Genomic DNA, 14,907 nt, shown 5'->3' with positions numbered 1-14,907 from the left:
GTCTAGCTTTTGCTTTATCTTCTCCTGATGATGCTTTCGTAGCTGTCAGGAGCAGTTGAGGTGATCAGTGTTTATGGAGCATCTAAGCCCTAGAGAGCCAAGGGGTCACCAGACATCTGTTGTTTTCATGATATGTAGACAAGTCCGTGAGGGGAAGAATTTTCCAAAGCCAGGGGGCAGTCTGTGATCCTGGTGAGTGGTCCAGTGCCTCCAAGGGGAATTTCTGAATGCTGCTTAAATGGAATAACTGGGGTGTGTGTTGGTCTTTTTAAAAAATTTTTAAAATTTGTTCATTTTAGATATACATGCCATTAGACTGTATTTTGACATATTATACATACATGGAGCATAACTTCCCATTCTTGTGGTTTTACATGCTGTGAAGTTACTCTGGTTGTGCAATAATATATGAATATAGGAAATTCATGTCTGATTCATTTTGACTTTCCTATTTCTACACCTGCTCACTTTCTTTTATTTCTCATTGTCCTCATCCTCCTTTGTTGTGTGGTAGCCTCTGCATATCAGAGACAACATTTGGCTTTTTTTTTCTTTCAGACTGGCTTATTTCACTTAGAATGATAGTTCCATCCATTTACTGGCAAATATCACAATTTCATTCTTCTTTATGGCTGAGTAATATTCTATTATGTATATATGAACCATATTTTCTTTATCCATTTATTTGTTGAAGAGCACCTATGTTGGTTCCATAGCTTAGCTATTGTGAATTGAGCTGTTTTAAACATTGATGTGGCTGTGTCACTTTAGTTGCTGATTTAATGTTCTTAGAATATTGTGTGGGCTCTCTCTCCTCCAGCCAGGAGGTCCTTGGAACAGGGTAGAGAGAGTGTGGCTGCGGAGTCACTAATAAAGACCTCCAGAGACCAGCAGGAAGCAGGTCTGATTTTATTGCGCAGTTACTATATATATACACACACACATACACACACACACACACTCAGGCAGTAGCTAAGCAGATTACAGGCAGCCTTCAATGCAATGTCTGCTAACTGTCCTTGCAGTGACCAATCGAGGAGTGGGCCATGGAGCAAGCACTGAGACTGGAACACATGGCTCACGCCCAGGGCTGTGTCTTTTTCCTGCTGCTCACAAGCTGAGCACAAGGGGAGTGACCTGCCACTCAGACGTCCTTAACATATGCCATGTGTGCAGTACTCCATGCACTTGTCTCCACATCTCCCCCCTCTGACTGTGCTGCAAGGACTTCAGCCAGCATTGCTGTTTTTCATTTGGTGGCCTTTACATGGTTACATAAGCATCTCAGAACACAAGAAAATATTATCACTATTTTGAACAGTAGGGCCAGGGTAATAGCATTATAAGGATTACTTAATTTGGCTATCAGGTTTTTCTAATGTCCAGTCAACCCCTGGAAAAAAGGAAGAGGTTGTCAAGATAGACACCTTAGTCTCATTGATTTTTGACTATTGCCTTAGTAAGGTTATGCATAGTCATAACATATTTAGCATCCCAAGCTCCCTTAATATACTGAGAAAAATTAGAAGTGTCAAGTTACATTTTCAGTTACAATATATTTTGTGACACAATACTATGGATTTCAGGGTCACAAGTGAGCTTTTGCAACATAAACAGAATATCTAGTTGTTCCTGGTGGCCGTCTAGTTCTTGCTGAATGACTAAAATAGTGGCTCAGGACAGTTTAATTAAGTCATTTTGAATGGCAAAGGCTTCTTCCATGGCAGTAGACAAACTGTTTACTGTTTACAGTCTGAGCAGACTGGATACTCTGAGTGAGCGAAGTAGCCACAGTGGCTGTGGTGGTGATGGCGGCTACCAGGGCAGTAATCCCAGCCTTGATGAGGCTAATTGCATGCTTTGTCTGACGTAGGATCTGATTCAGAAGATTCTTCATCTCCATGTCCCATGGACTCCTCTACTCTCTGAACAGGTTCACTGGAGGCCAGATTGCTGGGGACATCCTGAGGATAAATATAGTTTTAGGTTTCATAGCAGGGGTTGGACAATTCATGAGCTAGCAGGATGTGGTGACTGCACAAGGGATCTCTGTATGAGTGACATTTATGTTATCAGTATTGTTGATTATTAGCACAGTACAAGGTGGTGTAACACAAGCTTGTGCTTAGTGGGTATGGGTATAATTTGGCACAAAAGCAAATCCATAGTCAGGGTCTAGACTCAGTATAGACCCACTCATCCAGCCAGCTGCTGCCCATTTGACAGGTCTGGCAGCTAGTAATATTGACGTGATATCCATCATGCCATACTGATTTCCTGCATACCGGTTGGTAATGGCTTGTCCCATGTAGCAGTTACTACAGTAGCCCGTATGGTTTTGGTACACATCAGTTACATTCCAGGGGGCTATGCCCATCCAGGTGCATAGATGTTGTTCTTCCCCAGAGAAATTTTTCTTATCAAGGAGATAAGGTATGGCTGTGACACATATATTCCATGGGATGCTATTACTATCTGAGAGGGGCTTTCCAAAAAGTGTTGTCGGGCATGTTGGCAGCAAGGGTTTCTTGCATTTGCCATGGGGGAGTCTATGGCTATAGGTAGCATTAACTGTAACTCTAAGGTCAGTGAGAGACAGCCCAACATATGACTTATTATAGTTATCTACAATAGTTTCATTGGCAAGAGAAAAACAGAGGGGACTTCTGGATTATGGTTTCATTATCTACCATGGAGAAATAAATGGGCAGAGTAGGTATGGAAATGCTGGTATCCCAGGGTATGATTACCTCCTAGATGGATGACTCAGGATCAATAAGGTTGGATTATTAGAGAAAAGCTTGGGTAAAGCCCCTTCCCAACTAGCCACTGCTAAAATGGTGGCCTAGTGACCAAAGCCCAATTTAACTCATGGGAGGCTTCACTGTTAGGAGTGAGCATTGCACACACTAGGACCATCATCATAGGCCCAGGGATGGGATTGCCACTCTGCAAAGAGACCACTCTGGTGGCTTATTCAACAAGACCTTTACTATCATAGGTTACTTTGCGTGAGGTCCATTTGCATTGTTGAGTCCATTGTTTGTGAGGTTTCTCCTCCAGAGTTAGCCCCTTCATCTTCTTGGTTGGTGGTTCTGGGTATCCAGGGCTTGACTTTCTGGCAGGCACCCAGATGGGGTGAGGCTTCTGTAACATATGTAAATCCTCCACCCATGGTTAGGAGGGGCCCCTGGACCATCCCATGCATTTGTTATGGAATCCTTCCATGAGACCATAGGTAGATGGAAGGACCCCATGAGGGGGGCCCAATACTTATGCCCCAATGTTATTTCTTTATTTATACATGACAGCAGAATGCATGTCAATTCTTATTACATATATAGAACACAATATTTCATATCTCTGGTTGTATACATAGTATAGTCACATCAATTCATGTCTTCATACATGTACATTGGATAGTAATGATCATCAGTTTCCACCATTATTAATTACCTCAAGCCCCTTCCCTTTTCTTCCAACCCCTCTGCCCTATCTAGAGTTCATCTATTCCTTTCAGGCTCCCACTTCCTATATCACTATGAATCAGCCTCCTTATATCAAAGAAAACATTTGGCATTTGTTTTTTTGGGATTGGCTAACTTCACTTAGCATTATCTTCTCTAACTCCATCCATCTAACTCCATGCCATGATTTTATTCTCTTTTATTGCTGAGTAATATTCCATTGCGTATATATTCCATATGGAATATGTACACAATGGAATATTATATATACACAATGTATATATTATTTCATACATATACACAATATATTCCATTGTGTTTATGTATAAAATAATATACACATTATTTTTTATCCATTCATCTATTGAAGGGCATCTATGTTGGTTCCACAGTTTAGCTACTGTTTGTGCTGCTATAAACATTGATGTGGTTGTGTTCCTGTAGTATGCTGTTTTTAAGTCCTTTGGGTATAGACCGATGAGAGGGACAGCTGAGTCAAATGGAGATTCTAAGCCCAGTTCTCCAAGGACTCTCCATACTGCACCAATTTGTGGTCCTACCAGCAGTAGATGAGTGTACCTTTTAACCCACATCCTCACCAACAATTATTGTTGCTTTATACATAATAGTTCCCAATGCTATTTCTGTAGAAAATTTTGAAATTGAAAGAAAATTTAAAGACAATAAGATTCTTTTCAAGGCATTACAAGGGGACTTGGTATAGGTTCCCCCCCCCCCTTTGTAGCATGGTCTTTAATTCCTTGTGTGTTCTTTCTATGATGCCTTGATTCTAAGGGTTGTATGGGATCCCAGTTAAGTGCTGTATATGCCAATCATTGCAATCTGCTTAAAATGTCTTGCTAGTATAGGGGGCCCATTGTCAGTTTTAATAAAGATGGGAACATCCATAATTCCAAAACATTTAAGTAGATGGGAGATAACCATTTTTGTGGTTTCTCCTGTAGAGGCTATGGCTACTACACAGCCTGAATAGACATCAATAATTACATAAATATATGTTAAATTTCCAAAAGGAGCAAAATGAGTGACATCCATTTGCCATAAAGCATTAGATCTTAACTCTTGGGGATTCTCTCCAGCAGGTTTTAAAGGGCCAATGGGGAGAAAAGATGCACTTTTTTTGCCATCTCTGACTAGCTGTCTGCAAGCCTCTTTAGTCCTGCTTTTATGCAACTGCCATGGCTAAGGTCAGCAGAGAGGTTTCAGCTGCTTTTGTCCCTATATTCTGGATGGCCCAAATCCAGTCATCCAGTGTGCCATTTTGTACTGGTGCCATTGCTGCTTTATGTTTCTTATTTATTCTGTCCCAGATCAATTCCTTGGCTAAGCCTGCCCTAGCTGTTTCATGAGACACCGTCCCTTCCACCGCCTTGTTTACCCTGTCAATAAACTGGGGCAAGTCCTCAGTGGCTTTCTGCCTTAACCCCTGTACAGAAATGTACCTCCCCCAGCTGGTAACTTCCTCCAGGCTCTCAGAGCACAGAGCCTCACCTAGTTGAAATAATTTGGTGGACCTGTAGCCTGTACTGCAGGGGAACTGTAGATTCCCTCTCCCTGCAAGCATTCAGCTGGGATGTTGACATTTGTGGTGTGGTTGTGATCTTCCTGCTGTTCACATTCATCATAGAAGAATGCCTTCATATTCAAAATGTTATGGGCTCAAGAGCCACTCTAGTCATGTCTTTCCAGTCTTGAGGGCAATTAAGTTCAAGTGATTTGAGCATTTGCTCTGTAAATGGCCCCCAGGGCCCATCTTCTTTTACTGCCTTCTTTAATTCCTTCAGGGTATCCATTACATGTGGATACTGAGTGGCAGGATGCTGTGGTGGGGGGCCGTGTTGACTGGGAAGGCTTGTACTCCCTTACCCCACTTTTCATCTCTTATCTTACATAGATCTTCAAAAGGATCTCTGGAATCCTGGAATGGGTTTCTGGGTGACCATGGCTTGGGCTGTCCAGCAGCCTGGTCATTTCTAAACTGTCATAGTCCCTTGCTGGCTTTGACATTACCTCATAAGAAGGCAGTTGCCATTGACTTAGGGAAGGATATAATCTTTGCTGGTCAGTAGAAGGTGCACCTGCACCATTTGTGGTCACCTCTTCATGCACCATGAAGGGTAGTGATACTATTTTCTACCTCTCTCCCTCCTGCATCTGTTGTGGTTGCTTGATTTGAAGTAGATTCTTGCTTCCACTTTCCTGTGCCAGCTACAGTTGCTTGCTTTAAGGTAGATTTTTGTCCCTACTTTTTTCTACTTGTCTTTTACAGACTCATCTTCCCTCAGGGCTATCATTATATGACAAGGATCTGTTTCAGGGCCCCCTAAACTTTGCTGAATGACTGTAACAATAGAAAAAAATATAGTGGTAAAGTATACCCTGTTTCATTTCAGCTTGCTGCACATTTGCCATTATCTTGTCCCACATCCTAGAATCAAAAACATCAGCAGCACTTATCCATGGACTGGTTTCAATCACAATGTCGCAGAACCTCTGGGCTTCTCTCTTATTCAGGGTTAAACCTCTAGTATCTAAGAGAGTGCACAGCACTTGCATATGAAAGTCTTTGGTGGAACTAGGTAGGTTCCCATTTCCCCTCCTCACTGCTCTGTGAGGGGCCACACCCTGTTGTGTAAGCTCACCTCAGGTCCCTGTTCAGGCACCAGCTGCGTGGGCTCTCTCTTGTTCAGCCAGGAGGTCAATGGAACAGGATAGAGGAGAGTGTGACTATGGAGTCACTAATCAAGACCTCCGGAGACCAAGCAGGAAGCAAGTGTGATTTTATTGCGTAGTTACCATGTATATATACTCAGGCAGTAGCTGAGCAGATTTTAGGCAGCCACCAATGCAATATCTGCTAACTATCCTTGCAGTGACCAATCGAGGAGTGGGCCATGGAGCATACACAAGGGACTGCAACACATGCCTCATGCCTAGAGCTGTGCCTACAGGGTAAGCAGCCTGCTGCTCACACACCTAGCATGAGGGGAGTGGCCGGCCACTGAGATGCCCTTACTGTATGCCATGTATGCAGTACTCCATGCACTTGTCCCCACAGGTATAAACAGCGAATTGTGTTAGCTGGATCAAATGGGGATTCCATTCCAAGTTTTCTGAGGAATCTCCATACTGCTTTCCAGAGTGGTCGCACCAATTTGCAGTTCCACCATTAATGTTTAGTGAACCTTTTTCCCCCACATCCTTGCCAACATTTATTGTTATTTGTATTATTGATAATCGCCATTCTGATTGGAGTGAGATGAAATCTCAGTGTAGTATTAATTTACATTTCTCTAATAGCTAGAGATGTTGAACATTTTTTCACATATTTCTTGACTGATTATATTTCTTTTTCTATGAAGCAATTGTTCAGCTCCGTTCTCATTTTATTGATTGGGTTATTTGTTTGTTTGTTTGTTTTGGTGTTAAGTTTTTTGAACTATTTATGTTCCTTGAGATTAATGCTGTATCTGAGGTGCCAGTGCCAAAAATTTTCTCCTATTCTGTAGGATCTCTGTTCAACTTCTTGATGTTCTCTTTGCTGTGAAGAAGCTTTTTAGTTTGATATATAATCCCATTTATTGATTCTTGATTTTACTTCTTGCACTTCAGGAGTCTTGTTGAGGAATTTGTTTCCTAAGCTGGTATAATTTAGAGTTGGGCTTACTTTTTTATTCTAGTGGGCCAAGATCTCTAGTAATGCCTAGGTTCTTGATCCACTTGAGTTGAGTTTTGTGCAGGATTAGAGATAGCAGTTTAAGTTCATTTTCCTACAAGAAGTTTTCCAATTTTGCCAATACCACTTGCAAAGAGGGTATCTTTTCTAAAATGTCAGTTTATGGTGCCTTGTCTAGTATGAGAGAACTGTATATGTGGCTGTATCTGTTTGTCTTCTATTCTCTACCGTTGGTCTTCATGTCTGTTTTGGTTCTGACAGCATGCTGTTTTGTTACTATAGCTTTGTAGTATACTTTAAGGTCTGGTATTGTGATGTCTCCTGCTTCATTCTTCTTGCTGAGAATTATTTTTCTATTATGGAACTCTTATTTTTTCAAATGAATTTCACGACTGCTTTTTCTGTTTCTATGAAGAACATTATTGAAATTATAATATGTATTGCACTAATTAGGCATAGTGCTTTTGGTAATATAGCCATTATGACAGTATTAGCTCTGCCTATCCAAGAACGTGGGGGGAATATTTCCACATTCAAAGGTCTTATTCAATTTCTTTCTTTAGTCTTTTATACTTTTCATTGTAGAGGTTTTTCTTTTGTCAGATTGATTTTCAAATATTTTTGAGACCATTATGAATGGGATGGTTTTCCTAATTTTTATTTAACTCATCACTGATATATAGGAGCACTATTTATTTATGAATGTTAATTTTATATCCTTCTGTTTTCTGAATTAATTTCTGAGAGATGTTTTCTGGTGTAATTTTTAGGATCTTCTACATATAAAATTATGTCAGTGGCAAACAGAGGTGGTTTGAGTGCTTCTTTTTCTATTTGTATTCCTTTAATTCTTTCTTCTAATTGCTCTGGTTAGAGTTTCAAGGAAAATGTTGAATAAAAGTGGTGAGATGGCATCCCTGTCTTGTTTCAGTTTATAGAGGGAATGCTGTCAGTTTTTCTTTACTTAGAATGGTGTTAGTGTTGTGTTTTGCATATATAGTTTTGAAAATGTTCAGGTATGTTCCCACTATCGCTAGTTTTCTAGTGTTTTGATTATGAATTGATTCTGAATCTTGTCAAATGCTTTATCTGTATATATTAAGATAATAAAGTGGTTCCTGACTTTAGGTCTATTGACATGATGAATAATGTTTATGGATTTCCATATGTTGAACCAACCTTTCATCCTTGGGATGAACCTCACTTGATCATGGTGCATTATCTTTTTAATATATGTTTAATGTTATTTGTCAGTATTTTATTAAGAATTTTTGCATCTATGTTTACCAGGAATATTAACCTGAAGTTTTCTTTCCTTGATGTGTCTTTGTCTAGTTTTGGTATCCAGGTGATACCAGCCTCATATAATGAGTTTTAAAGGGTTCCCTCCTTTTCTATTTCATGGAAAAATTTGAGGTGCATTGGTGTTAGTTTTCTTCTTTGAAGATCTGTTCAAACTAGGCTGAGAATCCATCTGTCTTGGGCTTTTCTTTGTTGGTCAGCTTTTGATGACATCTTCAATTTCATTGTTTAAAATGAGCTGTTTGAATTTTCTATGTCTTTCTGATTCTGTTTGGGTAGATCATATGGGTCTCAAAATTTGTCAATGTCTTCAATACTATCTATTTTATTAAAGTCTATATTTTCAAAACAGTTTCTGATTATCTTCTGCAATTCAGTAGTGTCCATGGTAATATTTCCTTTTTCATTATGAATTTTTATAATTTGAGTTTTCTCTCTCCTTCTCTTGGTTAGCTTGGCTAAGCGGTTAAAATATTTATCTCTTTTTTCAAAGGACCAAACTTTTGCTTTTTCAATGTGTAAAATTGTTTTTGTTTTAATTTCATTGATTTTATTTCTTATTTAATTAGTTTTTGTCTTGCACTGTTTGGTGTTGATTTTTTTCTTTATTTTCTAGGGCTTCCAATGTAATATTAAGTTATTTATTTTGTGACTTTCTATTCCTTTAATGAATGAACTTTCCTCTTAGCACTGCCTTCACAGTGTCCCAGAGTTTTTGATATGTTGTATTACTATTCTCATTTACCTCTTAAGTGTTTTTTTATTTCATTTCTGATTTCTTCTACTATCCATTTGTGACTCAAAGGTGTAATAGTTTCTCTCCAGGTGTTAGAGTAACTTCTTTTTTAAATCATTGATTTCTTATTTTATTCCATTCTCATTCATCAACCATGGGGTACCAGAGTGTGAGATATTCAGTGATATTTTTGAGCCCCACAAAGGAGTACAAATTCAGACAATACCCCACTTTTAAAGATGGCACCAAGCTACCCCAGCCTGGACTTTGGGGCTAGTGGGGAAATTATTTGACATTCTTTTCCAGTACAAATCTACTGTGGAGACTCTAGGCTGCTCCCTAACTGTCCTCAAGCCTGTGTTGGCTGTGAATCTTTTTAGCAGCTATGACACTGACATAGCTTGGAACTTCCCTTATTATTGCTCTGCAAAGGGGAGTTTCACCTTCTCTTCCTGGAGTGCAGCTAAGAAAATACCAGGGGGCTTTGTTTCTCTTTCTTTTGTACTGTTTTTTTTTTTTTGGAGTGTGGAGCACAGGTGAATTTTACAAAATAATGGGTTTCCCTGTGGCATATTCATACATGTGTATAACATAATATGAGCAAATTCACTCCTAATGCCCTAATACCTCTCTGTACCCTCTTTTCTCCCTCTCTTTTTCCCTCTCTCCCTTTCACTTTCATGATCCCTAGGTTTTTCCCCCTGTCTATTTTCCACATACAGAAGAAAACATTATTTGTCTCTCTGAGTTTTTTTGGCCTATTTTGCTTGACATCATGATCTCCAGCTACATTCTTCTTCCTGAACATGGTGTAATTTCATTCTTCTATATGGCTGAATACAATTTCCATTGTGTAAATGTAGCACATTTTCTTTATCCATTCATCATTTGAGAGACCTTACAAAGTTCACTAATGCAGAGGGACAGGGGTCATCATCCTGAGGAGCAATAGTGGACACAAGTATGTCTTGTACATTCTTTATTTGTGACCATGTAACTTTTTTGTGGGGGGCAGGGGAAGAGTTACCTGGGATTGAACTCAGGGGCACTCAACCACTGAGCCACATCCCCAGCCCTATTTTGTATTTTATTTAGAGGCAGGTCTCACTGAGTTGCTTAGTGTCTCACTTTTGTGAGGCTGGCTTTGAACTAGGGATCATCCTGCCTCAGCCTCCAAAGCCTCTGAGATTATAGGTATGTGCCACTATGCCTGGTGTGACCATTTAATTTTAAGGGTGAGACCCTTAGCCTTTCACCTCAAAGTCCAACCACATTTTTCAAGGGTGATTTATAACTTCAAATTTCTTCTTTGGGCATCTGAAGGAGAGAGAGCTCAAATTGCTCCTTCCCCTGTTTTTCTTGTACCAGGAGCCACCCATCACCTTGGACAGTAGCCATGGACGGGGTGGGAGGTGGGGATCAGCAGCATCAAGGAAGCAGCAGAGAAGGGGCTTCCAGAAGTGCAGCATGAACATTTAGGGAGAGTCACAGAGGAGTGTCCTTGGGAGGGGGACCATGTGGAGCCAAGAAGGAAGAGAACCAGTTACCTTTCTCATCAATGCACTCACCACATGGTGGACACTGTGAACAGGCTCATCCAGCTGTTGTGTGGCCCTCTGCCCTCTTGACTCTCACACTAGCACTCAGCAATGGACACTCAGCTCCTCATGGAACTACACACCCCCCAGCAGAGGTCCTTCCTCAAATCACATTCCCACACAGTGCACTGGCAAAGAGCCAATACCAGATTCCAATGGTAGGATGATTCTGCAGCTGGGGCAAAGCTAGGAACTGGTATTCCAATATGCATTCTTGGAGTTGGGACAGAAGCAACTGTAAGCTGGTGAGTGTTAGAGCTCTCTGAAAAAGCAACAGAGAGCTGCACAAAACAGTGCACCATAAAGCTAGCAGTTCAGAGAGCTGTGCAACATGTCAGAGCCATTGGGGTGAGGCATGAGAAGTCATAGGTCAAGCCCCAGGGACTTTGCATCTGACTTCAGAACATCCTTTCCTCATCTCCACTGTATGGTCAATGGGAGAGTTAATCTCACTGATGAGCAACATAAGGATCACCTCAACATAACTGTGGGAACTGCACCTGGAAAGACACCAGAAATTGAGGATTTTTCAGGAACACAGTTCCTAGAGAGAACTCCTGGGCAAGTGCCTTGCTTGGGGTCCCTGCAGAGCACACAAGCCAATGTTGTGAGGGATTTCACAGGTGTGTGAATGTCACTAGATCCTAGACCAGGGAGAGCCACAGAGGAACTCATGGTTGAGTACTTTTTGGCTGAATAAATTGTTCACATCTGTTTGTGGGGATATTGAGGCACCAGAAAATTTAAAACATATATAAGATATTTATATTTTGGTATGCCTTGGCCTCATTATCTACAATATTTTCCTTTCAACCTAATGGCCTCCTTTCGAATTTCTTGCAGGACATTTCTAGAGATAGTGCCCTACTCAGCTTTTATTATCTGAAAATATCTTCATTTCTCATTTATGTTGAAATTCTATCCCTGTGCCAGGGATAGAATTCTTGGTACCTTTTCCATTCAACACTTTAGATCAATCATCTTACTGCCTCTGATTCCCATCATTGAGAACTTAATAAAAACCTTAGGAAGCTCTCCTGTGTCTGGTGGACAGGCCTCTCTTTCTGATTCAGTATTTTCTCTTTTACTTTAGCTTTGGCTGATTGGTTTCCAGTGGCCTCAGTGTGGGTCTGCTCACCTTGATGGTCCCTGGAGTTTATTCAGTGTCTTGGATTAGAACATTCAAATACTTGATCATATTCAAGATTGTGGAGGTCATTTCTCTTTCAAATAAGCTTTTATTATTATTTTGTACCTCTGAGATTCTCATGTTTGTCAATGCCCTTTCTGACATCTTGAATGGATTTATGTTCTTTTTAATATTCCTTTTTTTCTCCTGAATTGCAGACTCAGCAATGTCAATGGGTCCTGCTCCACATTTTGTGATTTTTTTCAACTCCCTGTTCAAACCTGTTGTGGAATCTCCAGTGAACTTCTGAGTTAATTGAGCCTATCAACTCCCAAATTTCTGTTTTTTTTTAATACATTCTCTTTCTTTGTTGATGTTCTCAATTTGCTGATCATATTCTAGATTTTCTTTCCATTTCATCCCAATTTTCCTGGAGCATGTTGGAGACAGCTGCTTCACAGTGCTGGTCTCTTTTCAGGTGGGGCCCAATAGATCACTAGGGTCCTGAGGAGGAAGAGGAAGGAGGTTAAGAGCTAGGGAAGGACATGGGATGGGGAGGCAAGAGGAAGGAGAAACAGGAGGATGGGAAACAAGGGGAAGCAGCCCAGGCAGCCCCCTGGGTGTGGAGAGCAGGGAACAGCCTCCTAAGGAAACAGCTCTCACGAGGACCCCTGGGTGGAGGCCCAGTGACAGCGAATTTGGGCTTCTGATGTTCACGATCATAACATGATAGATTTCTGTTGCTGTGGGCACTTGGTGTGCAGTCCTTAGTCACAGCAGCATTAGAAACTTACACAAGGTGGTTGTACTGTGGGGAGATATGTGAGGGGCTTCAGCAATGTTTCATTTCTTACTTGAGCTGCGTGTTCATTGCTGTATGCACCATGATCACTCCAGGCTGAAGGAGGGAACCCCATCATGAGCTGGAAACTCTGTGGAACAGGGAAGCTGAGCCAAGACTCATGTCAAATACATTTCCCACTAATTGTACCCACCACTTCCCCAAAACTCAGGAAACCCAAGAGGCACAGGAGGTCCACAAATGTCATGGTCCATAAGGGCTAGTGAGCTTGTGGTCAGAAAGGGAAGAGCAACAAACAGTTGGTGACACATGAGAGCACAGGGGAGGGCTCAGGCCCTCAAGTCCCCTCCCTCCACCTTGCTCAGGGCTCTGGGCCTCAGGGGCAGGTGTCTCACAGTGTGGAGGTGCAGGCCAGGGGAGGCTCAGTGTGAGGACACACCCTGTGCTGAGCTCAAGGCCACTCTGTGGGCACTCAGTCAGTGACAGGCTTTGCTGATACCACGTGGTAAACCAAGAGGATCCCCCAGGATGAGCAGTGACCACCCTGTGTCTCCCCCCAGGAGCGGCTGCACAGGAGCTGCAGGTGATTCAGCCTGAGAAGTCAGTGTTTGTTGCCACTGGAGAGTCGGCCATTCTACACTGCACTGTGACCTCCCTGCTCCCTGTGGGACCCACCCAGTGGTTTAAGGGGGCAGGGCCAGGCCGGGAGTTGATCTACAACTTCTTAGGAGGCCACTTCCCCCGAATCACAAATGTCTCAGATGCCACAAAGAGGGACAACAGGGACTTTTCCATCTGCATCAGTAATGTCACCCCAGCAGACGCTGGCACCTACTACTGTGTGAAGTTCCAGAAATCGACCCCTGTTGATAAGGAGCATAAGTCTGGACCAGGCACTGAGTTGTCTGTGCGAGGTGAGTGCAACTGCCTCCTCCTCCCTGGGGTGGGACAGGAGGTCAGGGGTCATGCCCTCCATCCTGGGGGCCACAGCTGAGAAGCAGGAGCAGCACTGGGTGCTCATGTCATGACCTGCTGTCACCCCTTCTGCAGGTCAGGGAGGCAGAGGCCTGTTGAGGCCGTGCTATTTGGTCCAGGCTCCATGGCTGGTAAATGGGGGGCATCTGCACCCCTCACCTGCCTGCTCCACAGCCCTGACCTTTTCCAGTCTGGCCCAGCCCTGTGGCTCCCCAGCTGAGTGCTCTGAGGGTTTGAGGGACTTGCCAATCACAGAGCCAGACCACGTCTGTTACATTTAGTGAGCACTGCCCTGTGGGGGTGAGTCCTCTTTATACCACAATAACAAAGGCCCTCTGTGTTTCAAACTTCACTGTGGATTGTCTGCAACAGCTGGGAGCAGAGCAGGTAAAGTTCTCCTCCCACAGGCTACTGTTCCTGTCCCTCCCTAAGGACCTGGCCCTCCAGAGCAGGGAGGGGGCAGGGCATGCTTTCCTTCCTTCCTCCCCTGGAACAGCACCTGGGAGGATTCTGACAGGCTCGGGTTCCCTGTAGACCTGGGGCCCTGGTGGAGGAGCTGCCAAGAGGTTGGGCCTTTGCCCTGGGTCTGCCTGGAAATCCCTGTGTCTCAGGGACCAGCCCTCACAGGCCCTGCAGGGTAGGAGCAGAGCTGGGTCACTCACCAGGCAATAGTCTCCATGTATGTGACACAGGGGTCCCAGTTCAGGAAGAACAGGTCCTCTCTGTGTGTTTCCTACAAGAAGCTCTGCATACTCTCCCTAAGCCATGAGGCTGAGGTGGTCAGCACACATGGACCTTCACACCTGTGCCCACCCCTGTTGACCTGGGGAGCTGGAGGCCCAGGCAGCCCTCTCTCACACAGCACATTAATGCCAGGAGGGGACAGAGCCCAGACCTGACTCCAGCCCAGGCTCCTGCTGCCCTGGGAACAGACACTGTCCCCACAGAGGAGCCAGGGCACAGGAGGGGCTCAATACAGACCCTGACCTGACCCACTGGGCAGGGAGCACTGATGTACTTCCTCAGGTAAAGCTGGTCCCCCATGAAGGAGAGCGTGGGAGACTTCTCAGGTGTGGGTGTTTCAGAACAGCACGTGCTGGGCTCCCCCTCCATCTCCCAAGGTTCAGGAAGCCCTCACAATCACACCCTGAAGCCCACACTGACTGGAGAACCTCTCCTGAATGTCAGCCATAATCTCTTT

The 14,907-nt window shown here is 43.1% G+C and overlaps 1 protein-coding gene across 4 annotated transcripts in view; it reads left to right on the top strand.

The window, feature by feature from the left end:
- The window catches only part of LOC107143174 (signal-regulatory protein beta-1-like), a 51,247-nt gene that overhangs the window by 2,273 nt on the left and 34,067 nt on the right, over nt 1-14,907 (top strand). For 2 of the 4 annotated variants that reach the window (XM_048811200.1, XM_048811198.1), the window contains exon 2: nt 13,292-13,645. The exons of the other annotated variants lie outside the window; for them this stretch is intronic. In XM_048811200.1, the coding sequence (XP_048667157.1) occupies nt 13,292-13,645 (354 nt within the window). The remainder of the gene's footprint in view (nt 1-13,291; nt 13,646-14,907) is intronic. 4 annotated transcript variants of the gene reach the window in all.

The sequence above is a fragment of the Marmota marmota genome, unplaced genomic scaffold (assembly GCF_001458135.2).
Source record: "Marmota marmota marmota unplaced genomic scaffold, marMar, whole genome shotgun sequence".
Classification (NCBI taxonomy): domain Eukaryota; kingdom Metazoa; phylum Chordata; class Mammalia; order Rodentia; family Sciuridae; genus Marmota; species Marmota marmota.
This window is presented reverse-complemented; position numbering and strand designations above follow the sequence as displayed.